This window comes from Girardinichthys multiradiatus, chromosome 11, assembly GCF_021462225.1.
Source record: "Girardinichthys multiradiatus isolate DD_20200921_A chromosome 11, DD_fGirMul_XY1, whole genome shotgun sequence".
Lineage (NCBI taxonomy): Eukaryota > Metazoa > Chordata > Actinopteri > Cyprinodontiformes > Goodeidae > Girardinichthys > Girardinichthys multiradiatus.
Genome location: NC_061804.1, coordinates 12,819,445 through 12,834,051, shown reverse-complemented (window position 1 = coordinate 12,834,051; position 14,607 = coordinate 12,819,445). Strand labels below are relative to the sequence as shown.

Sequence of the window (14,607 nt, the reverse complement as noted above, 5' to 3'; positions counted from 1 at the left end):
TAGGCAATGTATTCGGAACTGTTGTGTTATTCTTGAGTCAATTTTCTATACCCACTTTAATTTTTTATGGGGTAGCCAATGTGTGTCCTGTTTGGGGGTCACAGCAAGGTCCATCTCAGCAGTTCTTCCAGTTTGCACAAGTTAAGGATCTTTAAAAAAAATCCTTTAGCTCTTCAGATACCGTGTCTTGCAAACAGTAGGTACTGCATCTGACAAATAGCACCATCCATGGTAGAGTGAGCATCTAGACGTGGTGAAGACGACTGGCTGAGAATCATATGAAGCATCAGAATGGGGAAGAAAGGGGATTTGAACATAGCATGGTTGTTAGAGCCAGAAAGTCCAGTCAGATTTTCACAGTAGCTTCTCAAGGGTTTACAGAGGTGGGGCGAAAACAAGAAAACATCCAAGGAGCGGTAACTGTGTGGACAAAAAAAATAATAATAGCTACAGAAAATGGGTACACTGGGGTCATGATTATAGAAAGTCAACAATAGCTTGAGTAACCAGAACGCAACCAATGGATGCTGACTACAATCTCTGAATGAACAAAACATAAAAACTCTAAAAAACGAGGTTACAGCAGCAAAAGACCAGACCAGGTGTCAGTTCTGGTCTGGCACAGTTTCCAAATTGGACAAACATTGCCTGGTCCGATGAGCCTCGGTTTTGGAATTAATATTCAGGATCATAATTACCAACATTAAAGCATGAATGTAAGATGGAGCAGAATCCATGCAACGAAACCCAAAGGGGCATTCCCCTGAAAATACCTTTTACAGGGGTTGGACAATGAAACTGAAACACCTGGTTTTAGACCACAATAATTTATTAGTATGGTGTAGGGCCTCCTTTTGCGGCCAATACAGCGTCAATTCGTCTTGGGAATGACATATACAAGTCCTGCACAGTGGTCAGAGGGATTTTAAGCCATTCTTCTTGCAGGATAGTGGCCAGGTCACTACGTGATACTGGTGGAGGAAAACGTTTCCTGACTCACTCCTCCAAAACACCCCAAAGTGGCTCAATAATATTTAGATCTGGTGACAGTGCAGGCCATGGGAGATGTTCAACTTCACTTTCATGTTCATCAAACCAATCTTTCACCAGTCTTGCTGTGTGTATTGGTGCATTGTCATCCTGATACACGGCACCACCTTCAGGATACAATGTTTGAACCATTGGATGAACATGGTCCTCAAGAATGGTTCGGTAGTCCTTGGCAGTGACGCGCCCATCTAGCACAAGTATTGGGCCAAGGGAATGCCATGATATGGCAGCCCAAACCATCACTGATCCACCCCCATGCTTCACTCTGGGCATGCAACAGTCTGGGTGGTACGCTTCTTTGGGGCTTCTCCACACCGTAACTCTCCCGGATGTGGGGAAAACAGTAAAGGTGGACTCATCAGAGAACAATACATGTTTCACATTGTCCACAGCCCAAGATTTACGCTCCTTGCACCATTGAAACCGACGTTTGGCATTGGCATGAGTGACCAAAGGTTTGGCTATAGCAGCCTGGCCGTATATATTGACCCTGTGGAGCTCCCGACGGACAGTTCTGGTGGAAACAGGAGAGTTGAGGTGCACATTTAATTCTGCCGTGATTTGGGCAGCCGTGGTTTTATGTTTTTTGGATACAATCCGGGTTAGCACCCGAACATCCCTTTCAGACAACTTCCTCTTGCGTCCACAGTTAATCCTGTTGGATGTGGTTCGTCCTTCTTGGTGGTATACTGACATTACCCTGGATACCATGGCTCTTGATACATCACAAAGACTTGCTGTCTTGGTCACAGATGCACCAGCAAGACGTGCACCAACAATTTGTCCTCTTTTGAACTCTGGTATGTCATCCATAATGTTGTGTGCATTTCAATATTTTGAGCAAAACTGTGCTCTTACCCTGCTAATTGAACCTTCACACTCTGCTCTTACTGGTGCAATGTGCAATCAATGAAGACTGGCTACCAGGCTGGTCCAATTTAGCCATGAAACCTCCCACACTAAAATGACAGGTGTTTCAGTTTCATTGTCCAACCCCTGTACATCTAGTGGTCCACTTCCTGGGTCTAAACAAAGAAACTAAAATTAGTAAAGTTTCCAATTAAGCCATGTTAACATATCTACAAGTGGTAAAATTCCAGACTGGTCAGACAAGTTTCTACACCAACAGAACCCCTTCAGGTAAATAAATACATATATTGACCGACAACAGCGTACCCATCTTCTGAAGGGTATTTCAAGCAGAATAATCCACCATGTCTCAAATTATCTCAATCTGGCTATCTTAAACATAAGTTCAGTGTACTCCAGTAGCCTCTGCATTCTCAATTATATTGAGCACCTTTACAATGTGGTGGATGACCTGCCTACAAAATCGGTGTGACGGTATCATCAAAGTATGGATTTACACACACCTTGTTGAATCTATACCAGGGAAGGAACCTTACCCAGAACCTCCAAGGAGCACCTAACAGAGTAGCTGGTCTGTGCATTTATGGTCTGCGGATACCTTTTTGAGAGTCGTAACCCTAAAGGGCCAGATATTAATGAGGAACATAGTTTATTTGTTGCTTGTTAATCATTACAGCTCATAAATAAGACTGTGACTGACTGTTAATTGGATAACGTTCACTCTGCATCACCACATCCTTTGGCAATCACCTACAAAGAAAACTAACAGATCATTCATGGACTTGTGACACACAGGTTGTTGGCTCCACAAATGTACAGCCAAGATCAACTCTAATCTGTGAAATAGAAGCACTTGCGTGTTACTGTGTAAATTTCATAAAGATAAAAATAACAGGTAGCAGCTTTGAGAGAATAGAAAACCTTCAGACACTTTCATCAGATTAAGGGAAAAAAAGAGAAGAAATTGGTTCACGATGTTCTTTATTTAGATCAGGGAATGACAATACTGTCAAGTACAATCACAATGTTTCCCATAAGTTGTGGAAGACAACCATTCCTTGGAGTGTATCTTAATAGCACAAACTTTCATCAAGACTACATCAGTTTTGTGCTAGACAGGAAATCTGTGGTGTTCTTGACCAGAGGGTTGACACATCTTTGCCTTCTTAAGACTTTGAGTAGATTTAACTATGCAAAAGCCTCAATAACAGAATATTCTCTGTTGCTATATGTAACAAAAAAATATAAGTCACACCAAATGCACAGACACAAAGAACAAGTGAGACAAAAACACAGAATGTACACCTTGGGTTGTAGTGTCTCTCAGAGCTATCGACAGCTGGTTAATTCAGGGACACTTGACCTTTCCCATTATATAATATATCCAAGACAGACATGAGCTCTCAGTGCGGAAATGTTCAACAAAAACTCTTTATGACCACAACACCTTCTGAGTGAGTAGTGCTTTCTACAGCTAAGTAACAGCACCATCAGGAGGAGTAACAATGCAACTGCATGCTAACTGTGCCAAGCCAGATAAGTCTATTGGGCTGATCTGGTGTAGATTTTCCCTTTTTGATGGATTAAAAAAATAATAATGAAAGCATTCTGTATGACCATGTTGAAATGATGTACTAAAGGCTATTTCATCATTTGAAATCTAAACAATTAAGCATATAGCCGTCAGACAAACCTTTGCAGCTTTGTTCTAAATTGGGCTTTTGACCATAAATGTGGTACTTAAACATTTGAAAATCGTTGCGCAACAAGTTTCACCTTCACTTACGTCCACCTGTAACATTTCAAAGGTAAAAGATGTGGGATTTAGGGGTTGGACATAGAGGTTTTAAGATATTTTTTTGGTGGGGAATAAGTGTGTGTGGGGAGGAGACGAAGGCCGGCTGTCTTTTCCGTCTATGCCTGGAACTCCAAACCAAGACCAAGCTTGTGCCCACCCGCATTGATGTTTTTGCCATCCAGGAGAGCAGAAAGTGTCAACTTCACCCCTGTAAAAGTAGACAATTAGGTGTTATTTTTTACTTATTCAAAACAGCAAGAAAATAAAATTGTCATTAAACTTAATAAATAAAAATAGATTTATAAAACATTACTATCACTAAAGAGATGAGGAAACAGTAAATAAAATATCCGATATCTGCAATGGTAAAAATGTTTAAATATTCCACATAACCTGAATTCCACATTTTAGAATATTACTTATTTAAAACCTTAAATAATATCGCTTACCAGAAACCATGAGTAAACATTAAAATGCTGTAATTTGTGTAAGACGTAACACCTTTAGAAAAACATGGTTCTTAAACAGCATATTTCATCATGCTGACTTCAGAAAATCTACAAATCCTTTTAAATTATCTTCAGCCTTTCCACAGTTTTCAAAGCAGATGAGCGATTTTAAGACTCATTTTGTTGACAAAGCGATTGCCCTTTGAGGCGGCCTATCATAAATGCAATCTGCACTACCATATAGGGAATGAGGACACTTTGAATAGAATGGCAGAGCGCGACAACTGATGGTTGGAGCGTAAATGTGACGGATGGTTGGGTCCCGCATTTTGGCAACATAGAAAATAATAGAGGCAGCCGTCTTACTACAAAGATTATGCAACACATGAAACGTTGATGACATTTGTGAAGGTAAAGTTTTTAATTTTTTAGTTACCCTCTGTCAGTGCAAAACATCCGCTGATGCCTGGAGGTTGTGCTGTTTTAATAATTTCTCTATCCAAACTTTTCTCCTGCATGTCTCTGCTAAATAATTAGCTGCAGCAGCATCTTGTTTTTTCTTCAGTGTCTGAGCCAAATGAAAGACTGTGCGATAGTGTTTGGACTTCCCTTCTATCCCCTATAAGCATAGCCTTACCATTAAGTGACTTGTTGGGAGAAAACCAACTATAGAATAATGTTCTGAGAGCTGCATTACCTTGGTGCAGTTAAACCCCTATGAGTATACCATGGATTAATTATATGTAGAAAAGAGACTTTCAGCTGCTTCCATTCACTGTTGCTATGTATTACACAATCACTGTTTAGCTCGCTAATTAACATATTCTGGTGTCACAGAAGTTTAGAAAAAATGGAGTGCTGACACCCCAGAGTAATAATGCTGGTCAGAACTGGAGCATACATTGCAAGGCCAACATGAAAACTGACAAAATTTTAGCTTTTCGAATTACAACCTTTAGTCATAAGTAGTCATTTACCAGTGTGGCAAACTACAAGCAGACTGGGGTCATGACGTAACACTTATGTTACAGTGCTTTTAGATTGCCAGCCTTAAGATGACATTTCTCCTGAAATTCCCTGCTCACTGGACACACCTCCATATAAATCTTCATTAAATGAGCTCCGACTTTTACATCACCATTTACCTCTTAATTAGCCATCGTGTTACTCATTTCAGGCCTAAATTCGGTGTTCCGTACATAACATCATTGATCTTTTGCAATGTTCGTCTGTCTTGTGCTTGGTTGCCTTTCCTTTAGTTTTTCCCATGTTTCCAGACCAAGAACACAGTAATTAATATAACCATAGAGAACAACAAGGTCAAACACAATCACATAGGCCCTTTAAATTACCTACAGACTGAACTGACCTGGCTTAAGAGTCTGAGTATAGCCCAGTCCGACAAGGCTGGAGTTGTTCACCTTTGCCTGTCAGGAAAACACAGATCAAACATTTAAAAATCAAACACATTGAAACACAGCCTACAGTTAAAGGCATCAACACATATTAGGCAATTTCTACATTTAGACACCAATTTTAATGGTCACAATTTATTTAGGTACATTCACATAACAATAAAAGGTGCCTTTATTAATATTTCCAAGAAATGCTGTAATCCTTTTTATAGCATTGGGCCGAGACACAATATTAGTTCAATAAAGAGTTGGACCTCAGCTAAGTCACTTCAAATAGATATGGGCCCAGTGAACGGGACAAACAGCCAGTCGCACTAATTGGCTCTGTTGCAAGTGGGATTTAGGACTAATGTGATAGACCGGACTAAATTAGCAAAGATCTTTCTGTGGTACGCAAACTCTTCCTGTTTTGGTTTGAAAGAGTTTCAAGCTAAATGGGACATGCCCATGTGTACTGACTCACAGCTCTTTTGCAACGTAGGCCCGTGTCTCCGGTATGGCAGCAAAGCTTGTTATCCAGGTATCAACAACATGGCAAGCTGTGATCCAGCTTGTTTACAATAAAGAAACGCTTTTTGAAACTTGACAAAGAGCAAATCCACACAACTGGTCATTTTAAATGAGTTTAAATTACTTAATGCAAAGTTCAGGCAACTTACAGAGAAAGATGCATCAGAATCAATCTGATATTTGGCGGCGATGCCAAAGCGAGTGTTGCTGTTTCCTGCAGTCCAGGCCAGGTTGACCGCCGTCTCCAGCTTGTCATTCACCTTCTGGTAGATGGACCCACCGAACTCAGTGCCATCGTTTCTGTGAAGAAACAGCCGGTTATACTTTACCTTCATAAAAACCATAAAAAAAACATTTTTCTGGCCATGATTTTACCATATAACTATGAAATTGACAGGGAATACTGATTTGAAATTTGCATGTCTGTTAATCTGACAGCAGCAGCCTTAATGTAAAGCACACATTAACCTTTGTCTGACCTCGTATAAACACTTCAGACACAGACGAAAACGGACAGGCTTTACCAGGGGGCACAGCAGGAACAAGCCCTGTCCCTCACGCTCACTGTCTGACACCATCACCTCATCTGACTTATATAATTCATCCCCAACCCGGATATAAAAAGACCTGACTTGTAGAATCCTAAATAAGCAGAAAAAGGTCACATGAAAGTAAAATCAGAGTTAGAAAAAAAAATACTGCACCTAACATGCATGCACAATTAAAGATGCATGGTGCAGAATGCTTCTCAGAGACATTTGTAGTTCTTACACATTCGTATGGAGCTGGAACTCATCGGTCTTGTATCCCACTGCAAAGTTGCTCTGGGTGATCTTGTTCCGGCCGGCCTCGAAGGTCGTCTGGTAGCCAGCGAGCCAGCCCTCAAACCCCACCACTGCAGCGGCGTGAACAGCTGTACCGTTGATGTCATAGTTCACGTCGCAGCCCAGGTTGATGTGGTCGCACTTGTAGGCCGTCTTAATCTTGCCGCCTTTCTTGCTGGCAGGATGTTTGGTAAGGAAAGATCGTCATTGTCATTATATGTAAGAATTAAGAGTTAGAAGTTTCATTTTTTATTAAACAGCTGCTAAAACACTGTCAAGGTCAAAGCAGCTGTTATTACCCAGTGTTTGGAGAGAAGGAGGAATCCAAAGTAAGCTTCAGCCCTTTAAGTAACTGTGGAAAGAAAAGAGGGCAATCATGTTAAAACAGAGCAAAGGATCCGTTTCCAATGTGTTTAAACACAAAAAACAAGATTTTCTTGGGAAGACCTTTAAAACTCACACTACAGTCCAATGAAAAAATGTGGTGCTTTTCAAAAAATGTTTAATTTGGACACTTTTCACACCAAATCACCTGGTCCTCAACGGTGATCTCGGTCCCCAGGGTGTTGTCAGTGTTCCATTTCTCTGTGAAGGTGAGGCCATGCTCTGCCCACTTGTATTTGGTCTCCAACGACCCGGCAACCTTGCTGGTCTCCGTGTTGCCCGAGCATGTGCTGGTAAACTCCTGAAAGTGAAAGAGATCCCTCAATTATACAGAACTAGAGGCTGACATTTTTTCGGGATTCCCACGGGATGGGAGACAGCATCAGTAAAGATCACGTGATTGGGACAGTACAGGATAAAAAATGAACGGGAGCAGACGAGAGCGGGAGCTAACCAATTGGAGGGAAAATAAACTAGGATCAATTGTCTTTGGAGATGTACAACTGAGACTTTGTTATAAACTTTAAGAAAAAAAAACTTGGATCGATGCCGCCATTGTGTAGTTTTTTTTCCAAGAAGCCTATACTATAATGCGAGTCAAACGAACTACACGACCCACAAGCCAACAGTGCTTCTGATCGATGTTTTCCACCTGCGTTCAGGATGGAGGGAGCAAACGCAGGTGGAAAACTGGACGTGGTAAAATTGGATTTGCAACGTAAAGTCAGAAATAAGGACTTATCTATTAAACTCATAGAGCTGACAGGAAAGTCGCAAATATTACCGACCTTCAGGAGAGTTGAATGTAGCGGTGTTAACACGCAGTCTGCTGCTTGTAAAACGTGTTTAGTCGTAATCAAGTTCACCAGTGATTAAAGGACACTTGTAAAACAGATTCTGGATTAAATCAGCCCTGCATCTCTTCATTCATCAAACCAAAAGTACCATCATGTGTCAAGTCTCATCTGACCAACAAAATTGCTGCATGTGTGCTAAAGATTTAAGAGGTAAGGTACGGAAGCCCGTGAGGGGACATGGGGAAATTTATTTTTTTTGCGTCTCCACGCAATACTTTTGCGTTCGGCATTTTGGAGCAACAGCACAGATGATAAACTGCTCATAAAACAAACAGCACTGATGTCATTGATATGGTTTATTTGTCATATGCAGGTTAACATGCAGTAAACAATGCGATTAAATGCTTAGGATAAGAAGAACCGTTCAAATCACGATAAAAACAAAAACACTAATGGTGTACAAAAAAAAATAAGTACACATCATGCAACAGTAATAAGCAAACAAAGTGTCACAGATGTGGTTTCGTGCAGCATTATTGTCTAGAGTTCAGTAGTTTGACAGCTTGTGGATAAAAACTGTCTTTTAGTCTGATTTGAAGATAATTTTATTTAAGGCTGATTTCAAAATAAAACTCAATAAATCTCAAAAACGGGTGTAGTGTTTGTTCCATTTTTGCAGTTATCTGGTTTGGAAAATATCCCACAAAGTATTGCGAAATAACGCAAAGACTATTGCGTGGGGACACAAAAAAGAAAAAATCCCCCCATGTCCCGCGACGGGACATGGGGGGAAGATATTAAATAATCAAGGGAAGATTAAATAAATATGTTGTGAAATAGAAAAAAATTGAATGTACCATTAAATGCACAATTTATTTAATACATCATTAAATATTAAGTGTACCACTAATCACGTCATGTCATCTTTAAAATTATACTTAATTATTCAGTGGCATATTTAATTGCATAATAGTCCATTTCATGATATAATGGTACATTTATTGTTTCTAATGATGTATTAAATAAATAAATGGTACCTTTAATTTAATGGCACATTTAATGTTACATTTCTTTCATGTTACATTTACTTCACTCATTGGACATTCACAACATTTATTTATTTAATGATGATTTTATTGTATTAATTTTGTCCAGTTTGACCCTCCATTCTTGATGCCTGTATAGGAGGTCATGTCAGAATTTGAATCAGGTGTTCTGGAGCAGACACACATCTAAAACCTGCAGGGAAGGGGTCCCTGAGGACCAGGGCTGTGAACCATTGAGGTACAGTTTCTAAATTATGAAGGTTTTGCCTTTTTGCTCTTTTGTTCACCAAGTATAGTTCTCTTACTAGGTGCATTTTTCTTTCGTTTCAGCAACTTGAAACATAAAAGTAATGTCATTGTTCAAAGGAAACAATCATTTAATAAATGAGTAAAATACAACTATGTACATTTTGTTTATTCAGCTAAGATAGGCATGGTCTGTTTCCTTGTTTGATATTTTATTATTTCTTCATTATTATTTTTTTTACTTTAACTGGCCTTTACTACAGCTAAAAACAGGGACTTAACTGGTCCTTCAAAGAAATTACCAAAAGATTAAATGAAGAAAACAAAAATGGGAGAGTCACAGGAGTGGGAGTCGTTCTGAATGGGAGCGGAATGGGAGTGGGAGTCAATTTACCAGGAGTGGGACGGGACAGGATTTTTTTCGTTATGCTGGCCTGGGATTGGGATGGGACAAGACATTTTTCTGTGGGAGCGGGATGGGACAGGAGAGAAAATCCACTCCCGTGTCACCCTCTATACAGAACATGCAACCGGGCACGCAGCTAATAAAAAGACAAGGTATGGTCAGCCATAAGGGAAATAAAGAGTTTGAAAACATCTGGCCTAATATTTCAAAAATTAAGTCGACAGAGGTCTAAAAAATAACTGCTAAGTATTTGTGCTTATACTGCTTGGAACTAAAACTGCCAAAAAAGCATTTTTAGGTCTTGTCTTTAGCATGGACAGGAGAACTTTCAACACAGAACCTCTATTTATGTTGTTTTATCAGAGGTTGTTGGTAAAAAAAAATATCTGCCACTTGGTCCAAAAAAAGAACTCCTGCAGTCTGGGCCGGCAACTCTAACAATCTGACGGTCAATACTGAAAACTTACCAGTCCATTGTCAGACTTTGTCTTCAAGTCCAGCTTAATTTGGCCAAAACCTGAAAGAGACAATATTTAATGAAACATCAAAGCAGCCCGCTCTCAGCCGGTGTAAGTTCAGCCAGTACGAAAAATCTCAACCAACCTAACTTCACCTGCACCACTGCATATTTCTCCTATTTGCTGTCACTGTTATTCAAAGACTTTTAAGTTTAACATTGTTTCATGTGACCACCTATAAACAAAGAGGCAACAGAGCTCATACATTTATAAATACATTTCAGTTTCCCTCCATTGCTCCAATATTCGGAGAAAGAGCCGACCTAAAGTGTAGGTGAGCTAAGTTGCTGTTTAGGGCACCAAGGAACTTATAAGCCATTTAAAACTTGCTCCTTGTGTTGCTGAAGGTCAAATTTTTATAGGATTTGGAATTCTGGTGAAATAAAAATTTGGTTTAAGATTTTTAAAAACTGGAAAATTTCCCAGTGGTCAAAATAAAGAGATATTCATCACAGTTTGGCAGTTATGCTTCTTGTCAAAACTAAATGCCAAGCACGTTGAGCTGAGAATATTCAAATGTAGGCTGGCTTTGCTCAGAGGACATCAGTTTTTCACCACCAGCTCACACTCAGCTGTGTATGCAAAAACAAAGCTAAGTGACATGCATCGTAGACGTTTTACACCTCAAGCTGTGCAAGTAGGCACAAGTGACAATCAGGTCTGCAATCAGCTTAAACGAACTGGCTTTGTGCAGAAGTTGGATTCATACGCCCTGAAAGGGAATGATGAAATCTTCATAAATCTCAACTATGTCACATTAGGATAAATTGGAAGGATACGGTTCCAGCAGTAAGCTGAGTTAAAGTGGTTAAGCTGTTGAACTATGCCTCAGCTGTGTTAGGTTGTGATTTGCTTCTGAAAAACATTAAATAACTTTGTAGCTTACCGTATCCCTTTGTAAAAACATCCCTGGCTGATTTTCCAAGGTCAACGTAGGTGGGGGGTATAGCCATTATCTGAAAAAGAAATAAGAGCAGTTTCTTTCTGGTCACGCTCTTTATCACACCTTTAAAAAAAAGCTAAATCTGAGACTGAGCACAGAGTTTCTAAAACAAGAAGCCAAGGGAAGGTGAAGGTCACCTATAGACTGAGAAGGTATCCATTACTGGCGACACATAAGAACACACTTGCCTACTAGCTTTTCTTTTGCGAGTAATCTCTAATGACTGCGTTCTTCCAGACAGGATGAATGCTTTTTTGAAAATGAAAACAACTCTAAGTTGAACACAATACTAATTTTCCCCAATCAAAGCTTATGTTTGGAACTGGAAGCAGTCAGGAGGACGAGGACCGCAGACTTTAGCACAAAGCAGTCTCTTTGGTAACTCTCTGAAATGCTCACCATCGCGTTTGTGAGCAACTCTTTGACCTCAGCTTTCATGAACACTCACTTTTGCAAGACGTTTCATCATTAGGCCACACAAAGGAACTATTTTTAATAGAGCAACAGTTAGCAAAGCACTGGAGTTGCGCAGCTGTGTTGATAACATGCATAGTGTATTCACTGTAGATAAGGAGGTAAATTTAAACATTTCCTGAAAAGAAAAGGTCAAATGGTCTTCCAGATCAGGTTTCTTAAATAAACTGGTTTTACTCCAATGCAATGTGTAATATAGTGCTGCTAGGCAAGCGCAAAACCTGCGTGCAACAATCAATACAAGGCTAGAAACAAAGAAAATCCATTCAAAAAGAAAAATGTTGGAAAATCTGATCAGTGTACCGTAACTAACAATTGATAGCCAACAAATAATAACATAAATAGGTAAGTACACACTAACCTTTAAAAATATTTTTAACTCTAAACCAGTCATTTCAACACTTTTTGAAAACTGCCTTCAAGAACTGGCAATTCTATGTGAATCATAACTATAATTGCCCTTTTCCACATTAACAAGTCGGCTGATATATAGGCAATTATATATAAAGGTCTTCAAATTTATTTCACTTCTAGCAGAAACAGCAGATTCTCTCTCACACAGGTCCCTCCCCCCTTTATAATTCTGTTGTTGTGGTCATTTGGTACCTGACTCCTTCAGCTATGAAATGGAGAAGTCATGTTATGGGACATTTCATACAAACAACGCCTCAACGACGTTCCGTACCTGCTTTGCCAACCAATGATTAAGTACTTTACTTCTGTAAAGAAATGCGGTTATCTGACTCTGTGGCAGAAAGTCTCTTACAATTATTTTAGTTTGACCTGTGGTCTCAATTCGCTATATTTCATTAGAGTCACCTTGCCCAAATGATATCAGAATCAAAATAAATAGATTTTTTTCCCAGGTATATACAATACTAGACATTTATGTGTGTGATTTCATCATTTTTACTACCATTTATCACGACTTTTTATGAAAATAACTCAAGTACATAATAATAATCGTTTAATATTACAATGACAATACTGATTATGTTTAATCCACATTGTCCTTTCTTTTCCTGCACCTCCCTGACCTTTAACATCGTGGTCCCTAAGATCGGTATCAGACATGGACATAAATAAGAGTGAAAGCACACCCAGTTTGCAAAATATATGATCTAAAATCAGAGTTTGAATGCATGGCACAGCCTTCCAAGGCTTTTTTATTAGAATATTATAATTCAATGACAAAAACAGCAACTGCGATGAAAACTTGATTTATTGTGCAGCTCAATGAGTACACATATGAAATCTTTAAGTTTAGCAGTACTAGACTGCAGTAGGAAGTGATGAAATCATTTAAGCATATAATGACAAAATCAAGCTATGTAATAAAGGTGTATTATATAAAACTGACTTCATTTATCAATTACATCACATCAGTTACTCTTTAGCCCAAACAGTATAGAAATGCAATGTCTGCTCGAATTCAAACTTATTTAGTTTGGGCAGAGCAGAACTTCATGGTTAAAAATACACCATGCTGACTTCACAATAACCCTTCAGACAGCTCTTTAAACACCAGACACTGTAGTTTTAATAAAGGCAACACTTTACATGGAAAAAAGCTGTCCCTGTTTCTAATCAAATACCCATTTTTCTAATACCTGAAAGCAGTAATTTTAGTTGACCCACTGTGCTTAAGTGACTGTAGGACTTTAACACTGAGCTACAACAGGAGGTGTAGAGGTTGTAGAGGACGTAGGACTAGGTCAGAGCTTTATGTAGAGGAGGTGAGACTTCCAAGGTAAATTGGTGGTAGAAAAGGGGTTAAATATCTATATTCGCCAAACATTCCCAAACTTTCACAGCCACCTTAGCCGCAACATCTCCAACCTTCAACGCCACTTTTAATTTAAACCTCGATATAACAGCAGTAAAAATCCGTCATGAGACAAATCCCGACTTAAAAAGCCTAGTTATTTTTATGAGACCACAGTAGACAGTCTGGCGGTGACAAAGAGGTTATCACGCCAGGATCCTCATGTCCTCGCCTGCTAACAGGTTAGCATTAGCTCGCAGTCAAGGTGGTTAGATGGGAAAAAAGACTCTTGTGGGAAAGTTAAAATTCGGTGTGTAAAACAGGGACCACTGAGCGGGTCGAGGTGGTCATTTCTTGAAGAAGCTCATCTTTATAAATTACTAACAACCCGCACAACTGCTTTTAACTTTTCAACTTCAAATGACCGCATCGCAAGCTAGCACCAAGCTAGCAGCAGATGGTAGCTACATAACAGCAGCAGGCCTGCCTGCTTCTAATGTTTCCCAATTCAGTTTTACTATATATATATATATATATATATATATATATATATATATGCATACATATAGAGTGGTACAGCTATGCAGTTCTTGGCGAGGCGTGGCCCACTGATGTTCGTGACGGAGCCGGGTAATGCACAAAAAACCTAGCTGTGTTTCATTAAACTGGAAGATACAGAACATACCTCTATGTGTTCCAGTCCAAGCCGAGAAGGAGCCTGTCAGCCGCACAAAGGGAGGAGATAGGAGGGAGGTGGAGGGCGTCACGTAGTACGTCAGCGCCTGTCATCTTCAAAGATGGAATATTCGCTCAAACAGCAAGATGCTTCACTCCACATTTTAGATTGCCAGCTGGGCGTCATTGAACAGAAGGATGCTCTGCATTAAACTGTGTAGGGGTATGGTATGTTGTTGTAGCATATAATCAAAAAATCTAATTACGTTTTCAGACATGAATAATGTTAAAATCTCCTCTGAAAATGGTCGTTTTATAAGCCATGTCGATTTTCTGTAGAAATGCTCAAGAGCTTTCTTCTAATTCATATTTAATTGTTAGGCATGGACAATTACCATATCGAGGAAAAACGAATAGTGTGATAAGAACTTTGATTT

General features: G+C 39.4%; 1 protein-coding gene across 1 annotated transcript; it reads right to left on the bottom strand.

Annotated features, from left to right (window-relative positions):
* Nucleotides 1–2,884: 2,884 nt before the first annotated feature.
* vdac1 (voltage-dependent anion channel 1) lies at nt 2,885–14,258 on the bottom strand. Its single transcript, XM_047379839.1, has 9 exons — nt 14,181–14,258; nt 11,200–11,269; nt 10,263–10,312; nt 7,449–7,601; nt 7,216–7,268; nt 6,864–7,091; nt 6,242–6,392; nt 5,537–5,594; nt 2,885–3,926 (listed from the first exon to the last, which is right to left on the bottom strand). The coding sequence occupies exons 2-9, from the start codon at nt 11,264–11,266 to the stop codon at nt 3,835–3,837; spliced, it is 852 nt and encodes a 283-aa protein (XP_047235795.1). The 5' UTR covers nt 11,267–11,269; nt 14,181–14,258; the 3' UTR covers nt 2,885–3,834.
* Nucleotides 14,259–14,607: the final 349 nt, after the last annotated feature.

What these genes read in the sequence shown, in the direction of transcription:
- vdac1 (XM_047379839.1), bottom strand. Translation starts at nt 11,266, where the DNA reads ATGGCTATACCCCCCACCTACGTTGACCTTGGAAAATCAGCCAGGGAT. An exon ending in CAAAGTCTGACAATGGACTG is followed by an intron (nt 7,602 to 10,262) that starts GTAAGTTTTCAG and finishes TTTCACTTTCAG; the next exon opens with GAGTTTACCAGCACATGCTC. An exon ending in TCCTTCTCTCCAAACACTGG is followed by an intron (nt 7,092 to 7,215) that starts GTAATAACAGCT and finishes ACATCCTGCCAG; the next exon opens with CAAGAAAGGCGGCAAGATTA.